This window comes from Gallinula chloropus (genome assembly GCF_964237585.1).
Source record: "Gallinula chloropus genome assembly, chromosome: 9".
Taxonomy (NCBI): Eukaryota; Metazoa; Chordata; class Aves; order Gruiformes; family Rallidae; genus Gallinula; species Gallinula chloropus.
The window spans coordinates 18,982,405-19,000,566 of NC_140094.1; the positions used below are offsets into that span (position 1 = coordinate 18,982,405).

The following is an 18,162-nucleotide window of genomic DNA, read 5'->3' on the forward strand; positions in this document are numbered from 1 at the left end:
TCAATCCTTTTATTCAATATGTTGGCAGAGACACACACAAAGTTCTCACCTTATCTGTGAGCAAGTTACCCTTTTCCCCCCTTACCTACAGATACAAAATATTTAGTTGCTCTAGAAAAATGAAGTAGGTCTGATGTCAAGTTGCCATTCCTCAGAGCAGTGCCCTTGCCTTGTTACTAGGAAGACAACTGAAATGTTTCCACAAGCTGATGTGCATATTAAATAATCAAAAGGTGATTCTTCCAAAAAGAAATCCATGTTGCCAAGATGTTACTAGTTACAGTAAAATATGAAATGGTATAGAAACACTCTTAAAGTGCATTACTGCATCAGAATAAATAGCAGCATTTATGCCTCTTAAACAGAGGACCTGAAAAAGGGAGAATGACCAGAATAGGTAAGGTTTGGACCATAGAAAAAGCTTAAAAAAAGAGAGAAGATACAGGACCAGAAAAAAGGGGACAGCACCAGAACCCCCTACATCTTCTTTGGAATCTCAAAAAGCATCTCCAACTTAATCAGGACACCACACAGGGTGTTGTTACAATAGAAGCCTGTAGTGATAAGAGTTGATTGAGTCCATCACCAGCAGCAGGTATTACACCAGCCTGATAAAAGTCAAGAGGATTCCAAGTACATGAAGTTCAGGGCTTTTTTCGCCTAAAAAAAAGAAGAGAAAGGCCACAAAGAGCTGTCAGATTCCACACAGCAGAGTTCTCCCTAACAGCTCACAGCCTGGCTACCTCCTCTTCTACATGCAGAAGTTTCAGTTATCTCCTCATGCTAAGAAATGCTACAGTTAACACAGGAAAACCATTAACACACAAAACCAAAGGGCTTATTTATCAAGATACAGTTATCTTGGGTTTTCCTTTTGAAAGGACCCTGAGTTTAAACCACAGTTTTGCTTTTATTACTCTACAAGTTTAAATAAATACAAGCTCCAGGGGCAAGCTGAAAGATTTAGTATATTACAAGGCCATGGCAAGCAGCAGTGGCCACCTTGAGTGGGTCCCAGTAATAAGGGATGTAATAAAGTACAGGATGAGAGGCACACACTTGTCACCTTAACTGAAAGAGGGATTAGGATTACTCATCTCATACTTTCTGAAATACTGTTCCCCACCATTGCTCTAAACTAGCAGTAAATTCAGCTGATTTGGGCTTTGCAGGAGCCCCTTCACAGGCAGGAGGGGAGGGAAATGTGGCTGGTAAAAGCACAGGCACTCAGAGTTGGAAGTGTGAGTTGCACAGCACTGTCAGCACCTGCCTGCAAGAGGCCAGATCTGGGTATTGAATTCTGTTCTCCAACACCCACCTTTAACACCACCTCACCCAAAGGGTTTCTTTTGTCAGATGTGGGGCTCAAGCTTTACAAACCACAGGGTCATTTGGACTTTTTCCTGTAAATTAAGACTTCTGATTTGATAGTTTACACTTGTGTGCTGCCACCACTGATCCCACCACATTAAAGGAGCATGGTAAGAGAGCCCAGAACTCAGACTTATCTCAGCATCTGAAGAGGAAGAAAGTTTCTTCTAGCATGAGTAGAGCCTGTGCTTCCTTAGCAGGCACCATGACAGCCACCCAGCAGGTAGCAGCAGGAATATCAGCTGCATTAAGTGACACAGCAGGTACTTCCTACCATCACCTCATCTCCCTCCTCCCTACACCTCACTGAAACTGTAGCCTTGTTGAAATTAAGTGTATCTGAAGATACAAAAATGAATATCCTTCACTCAATCTAGATCTGGTCAAGGCCAGAAGGACAGAAGAGGGAATACAGCTTAGTCCCCTGTCCCTGCCATGCCTGACTTGATGGCTTTCTGGACCTGCCAGGCATCCTGCTGCTCCCAGCTTTTGACAGCCAAAGGAGCACAAGATCAAGACTGACACTCTGCTCCCCACTCTGACTGCCAGGGTTTCACTCAAAATACAAGTCAATTCAGCAGAGGGTCCTACAGAGTCACCCTGTCAGCAGTTTCCAACACTGAGTAAGCCTGCTTATCTTGTAGTATCGAGGAGGTGTGCACCCCAAACCCAAAGCAGGAAGGTCAGGAAGGCCAAGTGGGGAAAAAGTAAACACACAATTGTCTCTTTAGATGTTATCACCAGGCAAGAGGATGCCAAACCCTTGCTACAGGGAGATGCACTTACTTGGGCTGAGCATGATGCTGGTATCCAGGTCCAAGAGCTGATCCTGCCCTCATCTCTACTGCCACCGAACACTATGAAGACAGGGAAGATCAGTCTCTCTTGCTGACCCCACACCCAGTTACCAGCATCACCCCAAACTCTCATCTGGTCACACAAGGTGTCCCCCCCTCCCTCCTTTGTTTATAGCTTACTCTGGTTTCTACATCAGTCCATTCAGAGTGTGCAGCATCCTCAGCAGGGTCAGGATGAGACGGGGAGGATCTTCGCTTTCGACTGGAAGAGAATTATGTTGGGGAAAGGTTAAAGCATCAGGTACCTCAGCAGATTCTCATGCACAAGAAAATGTTTTATACTTACTACACAAATACTTTGCTCTCAGCAGCAGACCAGCCTTATGGACAACTACAGTGTCTATAAACCTCTCTAAGTTGCATCTAACTTGATACTGTATAAATGTAAGAACGTTCTGTCCAATCTTTTGGACCAGAAGCAGCTACTATTGGAGTGACACCTCCCCAACACTGCCAGAACCTAAAGTGAAGACAACTCACCCAGTTGGAGATTCTTGCTTCAGAGTCTCAATCTCTGTGAACTGCACAGCCTGGCCACCACCCCTGGTTTTGAAGACGTCTCCCTGGGAACCAAAAGCAGTTACCAAGGCAGAGTTGTGAGGTGAGTATGATGGCCACAGTGCCTGTTCTCACATTGAAACTTCAATGGTTACACACATTGGATCCTTGCAGGTCAGTAGCAAGCAAGCACATGTGCCCAAACATACTCTCCTCCACTACAGACCTCCTCTTACATTGCACAGGACAATACAGAGTGAGCACCAGCTACCCTGATGATCAAGACACCCACAGAGCAGTCACTACAACAAGATTCCTATACTATAACAAAGTAACACTGCAGAAATCATGCCATGGGTTCAGTGGCTCCATCCTCACCACAAAAAGGTACATCCATCAGCTACACAAGGCTCTGCTTTTGGAAACAGTGCTGGAACCCAGGTTTCTTTACAGGGGTGAGGGCTTTTTTTAAAGCTCAAAAAAAAGAGATGATATTGGCAGGCCTGTGACTGTAGGAAAAGTGAACCAAAAGCTTCCAGCTACAAATTACAAAGAGCTCCCAGTTTGCCTTAGGTAAGTGCAGAGTTTTGGGACAAGCACTACAAGCATTCAAAGCCCAGGCTGCCTCACCAACTGGCTGTCAGTAGGCAGCTGACTGCTAGAAGTTACATCCCAGAGCAGTGGGGTTTACTCACACCATTAGAGGAATCAGAATAACATCCCTCCCACAAGACTGACTCTGCAAGATTTGCTGCAGCCACAAGTCTAAGAAATTCCCACTACAAATGGATTTGTAGGGGGGGGGGAAGAACCACTGTAATTGTTTCCCTTGAAAGCAAGGACTGAGGTAACCAAGGCTGTAGTGGTTTAGACAAAGCATTGTCTAAAGTTGATGAAAAGCATTTTCAGACTCCAAAAGCTCCCTCAAGTCCAGCTGCACAGGGCTTTCAAATCTGCTCCCTTGGGAGAGGGAGCCAGACAGACCCTTTGCAAGCCACACACACAGTGCTGGAAATCAGCTTGGACAGGGTTAGCACAAGGTTACAGTGGTGGGGTTCAGCTTTACCTTGATGAGCTTGGTTTCAATCTCCCCATCAGAGGCTAGCTCCTGGTGTGTCAGCATGTACTTGTCACACTTAGCTAGTGCCTTTTCACTGGCAGCAGCTACTGTGATGGCGTGAGAGACGTGGGGCTGCATGACTGTGTCAGTGGGCAGGTTAGAAGGTGGTTTATGATCCACCCATCTCTCCCCAGCTGAGCGGGACCGTCTGTGTCTGAGGCGAGCTGGAGGCGCCTTCTGATCAGAGTGGAAGAGAATCAGAAGAGATCAGCACACAGTAAATCACCCAGGGTAGCATCAGCAGAGGTGAACTTTGCAGATCTGGTTAAGATGCATTTGTATGGAGATCAAGGCTTCATTCCCCAAGTGCTTTCAGAGTGCACCCCAAAAGGCACCATTACACCAAGAGCCCACTTAAAATTAACAGATTCTTTTTGTGCCAATCCCTATTCCTTGTAAGTTTTGGCTAAGCATTATCCAATCTGTTGCATTCCATACCTCAGTTTCCTCAGGGAAGGAGGGCATCTTTACATTTGAGGACACACCTCTGGAGTTCCCAAACCAAAACAGATCGCTAGGAACATATTAACCAACCCAAAAAGAAAACTGATATTCCCATGGATGCATTCTTAGATCAAGAATGTATTTTTGAGGCAGCAAAGCAAGCAGACAGAGTGTGGATTTCCAGCATCTCTAAAGGATGCAAGACATTGCAAGCCCTCTGAGCAAGCAGAGCAGAGGAAGCATGCCCTGCCCTGGGGCTATGGCTTGGGAACTCAGCTGTTAGAAATCCATGAGAAGTGATTGAAGTTCAGACAGTTTTGTTTCATCAACACAGTTGTCAGTTGCTCAGGGAAATCAGAAAAATCTGGAAACTTGTTTAAAAACCTGTATGCCTTCAAGGTCTTTTAACAGGCTTCAGGAAGAGTATCTGCAGGCTCTCTGCTCCATTTGCACACTCATTTTAGAGAGCTCTGTGTCACATAACCCAAACCTTCAAATCCAAGTCCCATCCACTGCACTTTCAACTGATGAGAATCACTTAGCTTTTCTCTGACCAATCACCATGAAACTGGCTGCACCCTTTTCCAGATAAACCTCTTTCAAGTCTAAAACAGCTCTTAAGAATTACACATATAGAGAAACATGGCTTTCAGCAAAAGTTTCCATTAAAAAAAGAATTTCAATACTTCTCAGCCTTTCAGTGGGCAAGCACTTATTCCCATTGATGGCTCTTTGAAACAATCCTGCCACAGTGCCTTAGAAGGTACATTCCAAGGAGAAGGCACACTGCTACTGGTCATACTTCACTGTGGCAGAGACCACTTCCCTTACTCTGCTGATAATGGTTCATGTATTAATTAGAATAACATTTGCTAAAATCACATCCCTGGCTTCAAGGAGCCAGCACATACCAGGGATTTTGAAAACGTTACTGATACAAATACCACCACAATAAACTTCCCCCTCTCAGGAGGGGCCAGGGCTGTACAATCCTCTTTGATTTACTTGAGCCACTGCAATAATGCACAAGACACCACCAATACAAACATTTGCACATGGCAGCTTCATAAAAACACCTCCCACCAGTAAGCAAAGCCCCCAAAGCCCCCAGCTTTAATGCAGCTGTGAGTTAGGGAGGACTAGTCTAAGCAAGTTAAAGTTAAGCATCACAGAAGTGAGATGTCAGTCCAAGTGCTATTTCCAGTAGCCCATTGCAGGTATAGCTCATAAGACCACCTTTTAAGCTGGCCAAACAGACCAGGGCACATTGCAGACTGAAAGACAGATTTGAGGAGACAGACACCAGTTAAAACAAAAACTTTACAGCTAGAGAAAGAGTCTAGCTGGTTCAGAGTTCCTAATGAGTGCTATCTGCACGCCAGCAAGACAGACAGACACTGCTCTTAAGGGGGTTCTAAACAGCAAACTAAGAAGCCAAAGAGAACAAGTAGCTAGACTCAATTTGGAAACAGTACTGGCTTACAAGAAACATTTGGGGAAAGGTTCAACTTGTGTTATGGGTGCTCTACAGAGAGCAGCTGCAATGAGCTTTTGAGCCAGACTAAGCAACACCATGTTTAGCTTTTGACAGGAGTAGCACTAACCCTGCAGCATTGATCCTCTTCTATTTCTAGCTCATCTCTATGCTTGGGAACCTCAACGAGTCCAGTCCAGCACATCCCTCGCCTTCTGTCTGAGGTGTTATAGTCTCTACTTCGTCCTGGTTCTTGGTGTCTAGTCCTTGCAATAGAAATGCCACTGGGGTACTTGTGTGAAGGGGTTTTCTGCTCCCATTCCATGACACAGGAGGCCACAGAAATGCTGCTACAAGAATTAGAACGTCTGCGCACCCGCGGGTCGCTCCCGAGCTGCTGGCTGTTAGGGACCTGAGAGGTGAAGTTACTAGAAGGCTAGAGAGAAGGGGAAAGAAGTTAGTGAATATAAAGGAGTGTCAACTTTAAGGCAATAAAACAACATGCAGAGTGCCAGTTCAGTTTCTCAGGCTTGTGGTTTTGGGAGGTATCATGTTGCAGTGACAGGTGAAGCATCAGGGATTCTTCCAGCATGAGCAATATTAGAATGTAGGAGTATGAATAAAGAGCACTGATCCATACACCAGGAGACAAAGAACTCAAAGCATCTTTACCCAAATTCTGTGCTGGGCAACTGTTTTCTAGCCACCAAAGAGAAGCATCCCACATTTTAGTTCATTCTTAAAAAGATGTTTTGCCCTGTAGCAAGGATTGTTTTAAAGGCAACTTACAGGTGCTGGTGAAGGAGACACTGGTCTCTGAACAGGCTTCTCTCGATCTCTCTCCCGTGATGGTCTCTCTGGCATTTCAGTCTTTGGTTCAGTCACAAGGGCCTTCAGCTGCTTCAGTTTTTCATCTTTGACCCAAAGTTTGTTCTGCATCTCCAGCTGTGTGGCTGCCACACGGCGCTCCTACAAGGACAGGAGAGGAAAAGCATGGAGTACCTTGTGTGAAAGCACAGTAACTGCTCTGAAACTTTGAAGGGAAGCTCTGGGAAATAGCAACAAGGCAAGCTAAAGAATGACTGCCCAGATTATGAAACAGTTTGGAATAAAAATGGTTATGGCATTATGACAAATGAGAGCACATCTAACCATATAGCAATGATCCTCAATCAGTAAAAACTCCTGCTGTGGTAAAAACTAACCCTGCAGATTCTTTCCTCATCACTGGTCGAGTACAAATCTGTGCAAGGGTTTACATCAGGTTAAGGAGAAACCCTGACACTTGTCTTCTACTGACAAAACTAGAGAATCACTCCTTTGGATGCCACAAACCCAAAAGAACAAAATCTAGCTATGAAGTGAGCAAGTGTTTAATTAACAGAGCTGCTCTAGCTACAGCAAAAGTCCTCAAGGAACTTCTCACACCAGAGTACGTTTATAACAGCTAAGAGTTCAAAGTGTCTGTCCAATCCCATAATTAAAAGCCAAACACATCTCCATCCTTAATGCCATTACTGCATGAAACCCCTCACCACAAGCCCCTAGCTCCCCCCAGTACTGCTCCACTACACCCCCAACAGATCCAGTAGCATACTTACACACTCCTTCTCCCATTTCATGGCTGTTTCTGCCACTGTGCCTTGCAACCGTGCCTCCACCCTGCGCTTGTCAGAAGCCAGACGCTGCAGTTTCTGGCTCTTGCTTTCTAGTTCTTGCTGAAGATTACGCTTGTCTTCTTCATAAATTGTGGCAGTTTTCTCCAAAATCTCAATCTGGAGGAAGAGAGGAAGGGCTGGGATATGCTGCTTAGAAGTGTGGCTGTCTGATCCCAGAACTGCCCGTTACTGATTGCCAGCACATACTTGGGTACATGAGATAAACAGTCCAAACAGCAAAAAGCTTCAGAGATTTTACAGCTTTCTTACAAGGTGGCAGTTTTCAGGTAAAAGCCTTACCTCAGAAGGTCAAAGAGCTAAAAGTGCTCAGTCAACTTCCCCACAAAGCACTTGTAATCTCATTTCTACTACCTGTCTTGCAAGCAGCTTCTGATGTCAACAAGTTTGCCAAATGAGACAGAGAAAATGCATTTTGCACTTAGCTTCAGACAATGAATAAACTGACCTTGTACTCCAATGTTTTAGTTTTCTTCTCCAGGCGTTCCAGCTCTGTTTTCTGCCCTGCTATTGTTTTCTCTTGTTCAGACAGTTTTCCTTGCACGTAGTTTTCCTGGGATACCATACTGGAGTCAAGTTCTTGCAGTGTAGCTTTAAATTCAAGCGCTGCAAGAAAATCAGTGTATTTTATCTTCTCAGCCATCTCCACAGCTCTCAATTTCTCCTACCAATTTAACACTACCAGCTCTTTCATTACACCTCAAAACAAAAGTTTTGAACATGATCAATCTAGACAAGATACTGATAGGTAAGAGATCCCTTGGGGTAGCAATAAGGGTGCCAAAAATCTAGCTTTGCACTGATGGTCCCATTCTTACCAGTTTTGGCAAGGTCTTTGACCAACATTTGTCGCAGCTGATGGCGTCTTTGCAGGACTTCAATAAGCTTTGGAAGTGTTTGATCATCATTAACATCCAATAGCTCACATGAAGGCAACGGAGGGAAGTTCTGCAAAAATGTTTCTGAAACAGATGGCTCTATTTCTGTAAGATTTAAAGCCAAAAAAGTCTGTCAGTGAGCTACAGAACAGAGAAACTCCATTTGACAATGCACAGCCACAGAGCGTTCATTCCACGGTATCACCAAGCAGACAGAACTTAGAATAATTAATGAGAACCAGACGTTTTCAGAAGACATGACAGCATTGGGAAGAGATTAAGCATGACATCCTTGATTCATTACTTTACAATAGCTCCAGGCAACTCTTGATTTCTAAAGCAGGCCCCAAGCGTACAACGATATCAAAGTATCATCCTCAGCACAATTTTCTTTCAGGAGCTGCAATAACAGGCCCACAAATCCAACTTGTCCCCAATAATGGTTGAGCAAGGTTCCTTTTGCACTGTCAAGGCTCAAATTAGGTGTTTTAGAAAAGCCTTTAACTCCTAAACTCAGCCTTTGAGGCCGAGGGAGCTGGGCTGGTTCAGCCTGGAGAAGAGAAGGCTGCAGGGGAACCTCATTGCAGCCTTCCAGTGCCTGAAGGGAGCAGAGGAACAGGAGGGGAATCAGCTTGTTAAAGGGCAGAGACTGGCAGGACAAGGGGGAATGGATTAAGGCTAAAGGAGGGAAGGGTTAGATGAGAGATTAGGGGGAAGTTCTTTCCAGAGAGAGTGGTGAGGGGCTGGAACAGGCTGCCCAGAGGGGGTGGGTGCCCCATCCCAGGGGTTGTTCAAGGCCAGGTTGGATGGGGCCCTGGGCAACCTTGTGTAGCTCCAGGCCTGGAGGTTGGTGTCCCTGCCTGTGGCAGGGGGTTGGAGCTCTGTGACCCTTGGGGTCCCTTCCAACCCAGACCATTCCATGATTCTAACAGAAGAACTGTGCTGCAGTCACCTGGTGCTCCAGCACTCACCTGCATCTATGGGGCGGCCCCGCATCTGCAGCTTCCGCGAGAGCTCCTCCTGGAAGGCCTGATTCCTGAAGCGCCGCCCGGGCGTTAAGCCACAGAGGGGCCTGTCGACAGGCCTGGCAACTTCAACCTCCTGGGTCATCTCTGCAAAGCGCATGACTTGCTACAAAGAGACACAGGAAGCAAGCTTAGCGACAGCACTAACCAGCAGCAGTCCAACCTCAGGTGACTATCACTCTTTGAGGGTGATAGTTTAGGTTGATAGAAGTATTAGGGGAGGCATCCCTGAAGCCATGATCTCAAGTAGTTCTCAACTAGGCAGCTTGGGATTCCAAAGCAGAGCATCCAGGAGCTTTCCCAGTAATGCTGCCTGAATGTTAACCACCAGGATCTGCAAAACCAACTGTGCAGAGCTCAAGTTTTCACCAGTAGGTATTAAACACCTAGATATGGATGTTTGGACTTCTGCAAGTAGAGAAGCCTGTGCCTATTTTGCCAGCAGTTGTAACTTAAGAGGAAAAGTAAGACTCACAGGGGACATTCACCCTACAATATTATATTTAAGGCACCCAAGCCACAAAAAGTAAAGTTTCTCTTGCCCACCAAAGTAGTAAAAGAATTCAGTGACAAACATGAAAAAAAAGGAAGGAATGAGGTGAGATCTACAAGGAAGTTACCAGGCTTTCCTCGTAATCCTCAGCTTTAGGATTGACACACACAATCATACGCACTTTTCCTTCACCATCAAAATAGTTCTTGAAGAGATGAGTCAGTTTGGAATCTCTATATGGCACCATCTTAAAATAAAATACACAAAAGATCTAGTAAGCTTTCGTTACACCAGCTCTTTATCAAGCCCTGTGATAATTACATAGCAGGTCACATACCTTATTTATCCCACACATCTGGTTTTCCCGCAGAACCTCAATGCATGTTCTTAATGTCATTAGTGACTGATTAATATTACCTTAAACACAAGAGAAAACACACCTCTGTAAGCAGCCATTTGGATCACCTTCCCAATTTATTTAGCAGTTTATTTAAGAATAAGTTGCCTGAACTTGAGTTATATTTGTTACAAATTCTGATTCATTACAGCAGATACAAGTGCTACTAAAAGCTTCTGGTTTACCAAACTAGAAGATTCAAGGTCAGCTGTAATAGAACACTAAATTCTTCCTAGAAGTAAAGGCTTCCATCTTTACTAGGAGCCACAACTATTATGAGTGTACAACAGCACATCAAGTCACCAGGCTGTCTGGAGGTGGCACATACCTGCTTCTCGCAGCCTGCTCCCTTCAGCTTTTGTTCGATTTGTTCTTTCACTTCCAGCCAGATCAACCAAAGACAGCTGGCTTAGATTGATCTGTTCTTTCTCCTAGCACAGAAAAAAAACTACATTAGGCTGGCTAGCAGTTAGCTCCATATTCCTTCTAACAGGGCAAGGAGAGCACCCCCCAAAACGAAACCAGCAAGAGTTCTGACAGCATTTTTACAGTACTTTATGCAAGAAGCTATGCACCACTAGCTTCTCTTGCAAGTTTAGCAGATCTTTTCTGTCTTGGGACACAAGCTGGATGTAACACCTGCATTCATTCAAATCCTTTCAATCATTTCAGATTCCAGTTTTTGCTCAAAAGAAGCACAAATAAAAACCAAAGGAATAAGCTGCTTCACTGTTTTAATGCCCAACTTTCATTACAAAAAACAGAGACTTAACTGCTGAGAGACTCAAAGCTCAGTCATCTGGCTTTCCTTCAAAATGAAGTTGCTAACTAGCAAGATGTGGGTGCTCAAGAAGTAACTGCATCAGGAGGCCATGCTGCAAGGCTCACCACCTTTCCCAACAACCCTACATACGGTGGTGTAGGTTAAGGTTAAGAGGGGATCTGATCAATGGGTATCAATATCTGAAGGGTGGGACACAGGGGGACATGGCCAGCCTCTTCCCAGTGTCTGTGGGGACAGGACAAGGGGTGATGGCCTCAAGTTGGAGCACAGGGAGTTCCACACCAATCTGGGGAAGAACTTCTTCCCAGTGAGGGTGAGGGAGCCCTGGGACAGGCTGCCCAGGGGGTGTGGAGTCTCCTTCTCTGGAGAGATTCCAGCCCCATCTGGACACCGACCTGTGTGCCCTGTCCTGGGGACCCTGCTTTGGCAGGGGGTTGGACCCGATGGGCTCTGGAGGTCCCTTTCAACCCCTACAATTCTGCACATACACACACACACAGAGCTCTGCTTCCAGCCTGGCCCAGCACTCACCTGCAGCACGTTATCTCCATCAGCATCCAAGGGTGCCTGAGCCAACTTGATGATAAAAACACTGTGAGAGCGACTGGATTCTCGGTTCAGCTGAGTGTTCGCAATACGCCGCCTCTTTTGACCTGTTCAGAAGAGAAACAATCCTTCCAGACCCCTGCTTCATTTAGCAGGCTTGCCACCTGGCAGAGCCAATTCATTCCCAGCACAATAGTGTAAAGGATTACACATCCATACTGAATTAAGTTATATTTACCTCTCCAAAACACTTCAAAAGCTTCTTCTGTAGATTTTACCTCCACCCCGGTGCAGCCTGCGACATACATGTTGTGATTCTGGTCCTCACGAAGTATTTTGGATTGTGGAGGTCTTCAGGACAGGGAGGAAATAAAACAACAACAAAAAAAAAGCATGAAACTGGAGTGGATGTTTATTCCCCAACAATACACTGTGTCATGCAAATCATCTTTTGTTGAAGTACAAAACTCAGGCTGAATTTGCCAATTATCTGTAGAGCAGATGGAAAAAGGAAGTACAAATACAGGGACACACACCCAGCCAAGATTAGTCACGCTTCAGCTACTGCTTTAATTTAGAAGCTACATTTAATTGCAATTCTTACTGGGAATCATGGGTTTGGGTGGCAGCTATTGTGTTTCTACATGCATACGCTCACACAGAAGCAAGATGGCTTCAACAAGGGTTCTACGTTGGCTAGTAAAGCAAGAGGAGATAGTGGAAGCAACAAAAACTGACTCCCTAAAAGACAACGTCCCTTCTCAGTACTGGGAGTAATCTGCTTGTGCACATACATAAAGTCACCATTTCGCACAGGAGTGTTGCAATTGTTCCACCTACCAAAAAAACAGGGTTAAAAAGAAGTATTAACTCATTCAGCTCGTGCCTAAAATTCTTTTCAGACATAACACATTGTAGATTCTGGAGATAAAAAAAAATATCCAAGATGCTTTGTTGGCTGGTTTTTTTTTTTAAGACAGAAGCACGATATCAAACCAAATCAGTTTATTCTTTAAAAAGCATTCAGACTTTCAAACCCTTTTCAAACCAGTACCCTGGAGCAGCTTCTTGATGCTTCAGAGCAATGGCTCGTTTTGCTCTACTTAGTCTTTGTAAATCAGCCAACTCTTTAATTACCACATGTACTGATGGCTATGTGTTGGGTTTTCTTTAATGGATTTAGGCTTCAAAACATACATTCAAAGTTTAACTTGCAGACTCGTTTTCTGAAGGTTTCAAGATTTATCAATTTTAGAAATCAGCCAAGTACACAAGTTTCCCAAAAATACCCAGTATTTCATTTGAGACTATTCCTTTCTGCTTCTATGGAAACAACCAGCATCCAGTGAAATAAACCACAACACATTAACTGTCAAGCAATGACAAAACAGCAGCTTCCACCCAACACACTCTCTTTCCAGGGAAAACAACATCAGCTACAGAAAGACTTACTCATCAAGCTGCAGCCACCTGCTAAGAACAGCACTCACAGAATAGTGGGAATAGACTTGGGAGTCTCAGTGGGATACAACACACTGCCTAACTAATTAAATGGTTGCTTGTTAATCTCCCATTGTAACAGGGAAGGGAGCACCAAGTCTTAGCAGCAACAGAACAACCATCAGTACTTGGCACACCGAAGTATTATTGTCCAGACACTTTGGCCATCCCATTTTTCATGGGATTCTTTTTTTTTTTAAAAAGGACTCCCATGAATTGAGCAGAACTTAACAAATCTACAGCTCCAAAAATCTACAGCTCCCACAAAAGCCTCACCAAAGCAGAAGTAGTGACAGACATAAACTAACTTTGGTTTTATGGCATCAAGGTGGCTTTCCTCCAAGAGGTCATATATGTAGTTGTTGTAGATCTCAATGTAGGAGACAAAGACACTGTAGACATTGTCTTCATCCACTTCTTCCACTTTGCAGTGATCTTGCACGTGGATCATGTCAGCAAACTCCGGATCTAGTTGTCGCCTGTTGAACACACACATGCACACAAGAAGCGGTGGTAATGGAGCACCCACAGCCAGCTAACGTGTCAGACAGCAGCTACACAGTCAGAAAACAGGTCTGATTTGAGTATAGAAGAGCTCACACTAGCAATTAATGACAACACACCCAGTCACAGGAGATTACAAGCAGCACTCTGAAGAGTTTAAATAAAAAAACCCTTACATCTGACACTGCTGTGCTCAGCTGCAGTAAGAAAAGCCCTGAAAGATTCCTGGATAGTCAACAATTCCACCCTCCATTCAGCAATTTCACTTTTTTGCTAAACATCCAAGTTTAACTTCACAGAATCCCTACTCAGTGAAGTCCCAGCATTTTACTCCTGTGTGATCAGACTTCTGCTGCCTGATTCTCAGCCTTCTAACCCAAACACTTCATTATGCAGTCACTCAAACCACATGAAACATCCTAGCTTTCCATTAACATTACCCTTCCTGCCTTCAAGGGAAGGATAAAGAGACTAAGATAAGCTAAAAAGCCACAATTTCAGAATAACATTTCCATTAGCTAAATTCACCCTGCATTTTACAGTTGTTACTTACTTGCCAGATGGAGTTTTTGGAACAGGCATGGCATCTCTTTTCTGGCGCTCCAACAGAGCATCTACTTCACACTGCACATCCACACCGTTCTTGTCATCCAGCTTAAAAACCTGAGCAGTGAGTGTGGTTAGACAATATACTGACACAAACACTGGAGAACATAAGGTGATAGCCAGCAAAACAAGTTGTTTCATCAAGCAAATACCACACCTCTTGCTAACACTCAATCTACTGGCTAATGCAAAGAAGATCTGGTAGAGAATAGGTAATTCCAAGATAAGTGTTTCACAAAAGCTCCCAGGATAGCATGCTCCCAAGGAAGAGACTTCCAGTGTTATTTCAAATATATTTAGAGAGTAAAAATCAAGGGATGTTTCACCAGAAGCCTCACATCACATCCAATGTTGGTTTAAATTCATTCCATACCTCAGAAGGCTTCCTCTTCCCTTTTATATGGCTTTAAGAGAGTTAAAGAATGAGCAATAGTTACTAGAACAGCCACAGCAATGCCTGTCCTAGCTACTACACCTGCTTCCTTGGCCCCACTCTTCAGATCTCAGGGGTTTTTTTGGTTGGTTTGCTTGTTAAAGTGCTCCCCTCACACAACTGGGCAGGAGATAAACACTTAAAGCATTTTATACAGTGTTTTTAGGCCGTCACAAGCAGCAGTGTGGAGAATTTAGTGCAAAGCTACTCACGAATCGCTTGGCCTGGAAGGGTCCTATGCTGTTGAAGATCATATCCAGACACCGTGGGAGCAGCCCTCCATCACCAGGGGATCCTGTCATGGTGTATGTTTTCCCACTGCCTGTCACACCATATGTAAAGAGGAGCCCTAGGAAGGACAGGAAAAGGATATCAATGTGCTTGCTGCCACAGAAGACAGTTGTTATGATTACACAGGCTGTCTCTCTCAGGTCAGAAGTGTCTGGAAGATACCATGGCTCCTTTGGAAGCTGGCAGTGAAATGTTGCAACCCAGGAAAAGCCACTGTGACCCACAGAAGCCATCATCCTCTCTGAGAAGGGTGCATTTGGAAGCCAAAGTGGAAGAAGCCACCATATCCCAGGTGCAGAGGCCTGATTTGTTACTGCTGTTACCAAGGAGCATGACATAAGCCAGATACATCAAGGAGCCAGATACATCAAGGACCATGTTGTGGTTTTGCTCCAGCTGAGCACTGAGCACCATGCAGTCACCTGTTGTTTTAAAAGGAAGGGGTGAGGGGGAAGGGGAAAAAAAACCCCAAAACCAAGAAATCAAAACCCCATGGGTTGGGATAAGGATAGATTAGAAGAGAAATTAACTCCATCCTAGCAGAAACCAGGACAGACCAACACTGTGATTGCAACTGTTTCCTTTTCACAAGGCCCAGGAACAAGGGGAAGGATCACCAGCCATGCCCAGGAGCTCACACCCTATGAACTACAAACTCTTCAGGTGTCATCCTGAAGAGAGAAAAGGAAGTCATCCTTTTCCACAGGAAAACACCTCTCCAGTTTACAGTGCACTAAAAGATCAGGCCTTGATAGAAGGTAACAAGGGTAAATGTGATTCAAAGCAATGAAAGGCAAGAAGGTATTACAAGGATGTCACATAGGGGAGCAATTCCCACTGCAAACACCACATACATGTTTTAACCCAGACAAGCTGAGAGGCTTTGAGACATATGAAGTCATATCAGCCTCAGCAGCTGCACAGCAGACAGGAACAGGGCAGGGAACAAGTGCTTGCTTACCGTTTTTCCCATGAATGAGATCTTCCACCAGAGGCTTAGCCACCACATCAAAAAGCTTCTTCTGAACCACATGGGTGCCAAACACTTCTTTAAATGAATACTGGGTCTGAAGAAAAGATGATACACCATCCTAAACCCTAATTTCCCTGCCCAGAAATCCACTCTTGATGTTTCACCCTGTCCAGGTGCCTTCCATCAGCCTACCAGGACAACAGAGGTTCTACTCTAGGATTATACCAGTTTCAAGACCTGCAGTTGCTCCAGCATAACTATTTTGAGAACAAGATGTGCATGAGGAAGACAGCCACTGTTTCCTTTCCACACAGCTTCACCCCAGAAATAAGCAGAAGGATCACAAAACCTGACTTCCCAAAACAGGAGGATCTCACAACCTACAGCTCCCAGCATCACATACCCAGGCCTTGAGCAAAGGAACACCCACCACAGCCAAAGCAGAGGTGTTCCAGCATTTGTTTCTTTCTGGTTTAACTTTGTGTCTGCTTCCAGTCCAGCCTGGGTCACCACTCACAGATAAATCGGGTCCCTTTCCAAGCAAAACACCCACTAACAAACACATGAATTTCAAGATTTTGATGAAAGGCTTGTTTACCAAAGCTTTTAATTGATCTTTTTCCTGTATTCCCTGAAAATTCCTCCTACTGAAACCAGACACAGAGTATTCCACACCCCACCTCACCTTCTCGGGTTTCTTTTTTCCTTAGAAACACTATGACATTCCTATTCAGGGTTAGGGCACCCTGCCAGGAGCCCACCGTTAACTGTTTCATCACCACTCTACCTTCAGGCTTCTCCTTCTGCACACACCACCTGACCCCTCCTGTTCCAGGCATCGCATCGACCAAGCAACCGCATGAACAGCTTCGGGACCTGCCACCCACCTTTCTATCTCCTCCCCTTCGTACACTTAACCTATTGCTTCCCCCTCAGAGAGCTCCTGCCAACAGGGCACCATTGCTTTGCGCCCTGCTTCAGTCTGGGACAGACCAGCCGTTACTTCATTTGAGCCCAGCTTAGGGCTGGCTTCTTTCCCTGCGTGGAAGTTGTTTAAGCAGTCCAAGCATTTCCCATCTCTGCTCTTCCCCCGGCTTTCCTTTCACCCCCCCTTTTCCCCAGCTTTCCCCTCCACCCACCCCATCCTCCCCCCCTTCTTTCGCTCCCTTCCCCCGCCCGGCCCAAGAGCCGTTCTCACAGGCGGAGGACACACTCTACGGATGAACCAACCCCGCATTCCAGCTCCTGGGGCAGCTTCACAGCTCCGAAGCTGCTGAAAGCTTCGCAAGAGGCCGCACGCCAGCGCCTGGCACCGGCAGCGGGGAGGGGGCCGCGACCCTCAGCCCGTGCCGAGCGCCAAGGCGGCGGAGGCGCGGTCCCCTCCCTCCCTGCCCGCTCCCCGGGCCGTTACCTCCCGGTACTCCCCGCTGCGGCATATCCGGTACCCGTCGGGGGGGTGGATCTGCACCGTCGTCTCGTTGATCACCTCGATGCAGCACTCCTGGTCCGGGCGGCCCAGCGGCCGCACCCTGCAGTACACCTGGGGAAGGAGGCGGCCTCAAAGAGCTGCCCCCCCCGCAGCGGGCCGGGCCCCCGGCTCCCCCGCCCGGCGCTCCCCGCACTCACCCCCACGGGGTCCTTCAGGCTGGGGTTCGACGGCTTCTTCAGCGCCGGCCTCCGCGGCGCCCTGGCCCTGCTGGGAGAGGGAAGGGGGCGTGAGGCGAGGCGAGGCGGCCCCGGCCCCGCAGCCGCGCTGGGGCACGGCGGGACGACTTACGCGGCGCTCATGTCGCGGCGGGGCGCGGCAGGCGGGGTCGTGTGTCGCGGCTGAGGGGAAGCGGAGCGGAGCTGCTGCTGCTGCCGCTGCTGCGCCTCCCGGCCCGCGCAGAGCCAGGCGGCCGCCGGGCCGCGCGCCGCGTTTTCATTCAAATCCGACCAATCAGCGCCCGCGGCCCCTCAGGCGTCACGGCGCGTGCGCGCGGCGCCGTCATACGATGCCTCCCGCACGCAGGACCTGGAGGGGGGGGAGCGGGGAGCGTTGCCATGACGACGACAACGACCCGCATACGGAGCGCGGGCGCCCCCTGCTGGGACTGGGCTGGATGCGCTCCTTCCCTCCGCGAGGGTGGGGCCCGGAGCCCGGAGCCCGGAGCCGGAGCCCGGAGCCGGGGGCAGGAGCCAGGAGCCCGGAGCAGGAGCCGGGGGCAGGAGCCCGGAGTACGGAGCCGGAGCCCGGAGCCCGGAGCCGGAGCCGGAGCCGGGGGCAGGAGCCCGGAGCCCGGAGCCGGAGCC

General features: G+C 46.9%; 1 protein-coding gene across 1 annotated transcript; it reads right to left on the bottom strand.

Annotated features, from left to right (window-relative positions):
• Positions 1-2,153: 2,153 nt before the first annotated feature.
• On the bottom strand, positions 2,154-17,658 carry KIF23 (kinesin family member 23; the record flags this gene model as incomplete). Its single annotated transcript, XM_084268256.1, has 23 exons — positions 2,154-2,228; positions 2,349-2,430; positions 2,709-2,791; positions 3,793-4,023; positions 5,895-6,200; positions 6,554-6,733; positions 7,366-7,539; positions 7,889-8,046; positions 8,259-8,423; positions 9,290-9,449; positions 9,964-10,083; positions 10,174-10,253; positions 10,562-10,664; positions 11,549-11,670; positions 11,802-11,914; positions 12,358-12,399; positions 13,372-13,542; positions 14,121-14,230; positions 14,819-14,955; positions 15,859-15,964; positions 17,282-17,410; positions 17,497-17,563; positions 17,648-17,658. 23 exons carry the CDS (start codon positions 17,656-17,658, stop codon positions 2,154-2,156), a joined length of 2,925 nt encoding a protein of 974 aa, XP_084124382.1.
• Positions 17,659-18,162: the final 504 nt, after the last annotated feature.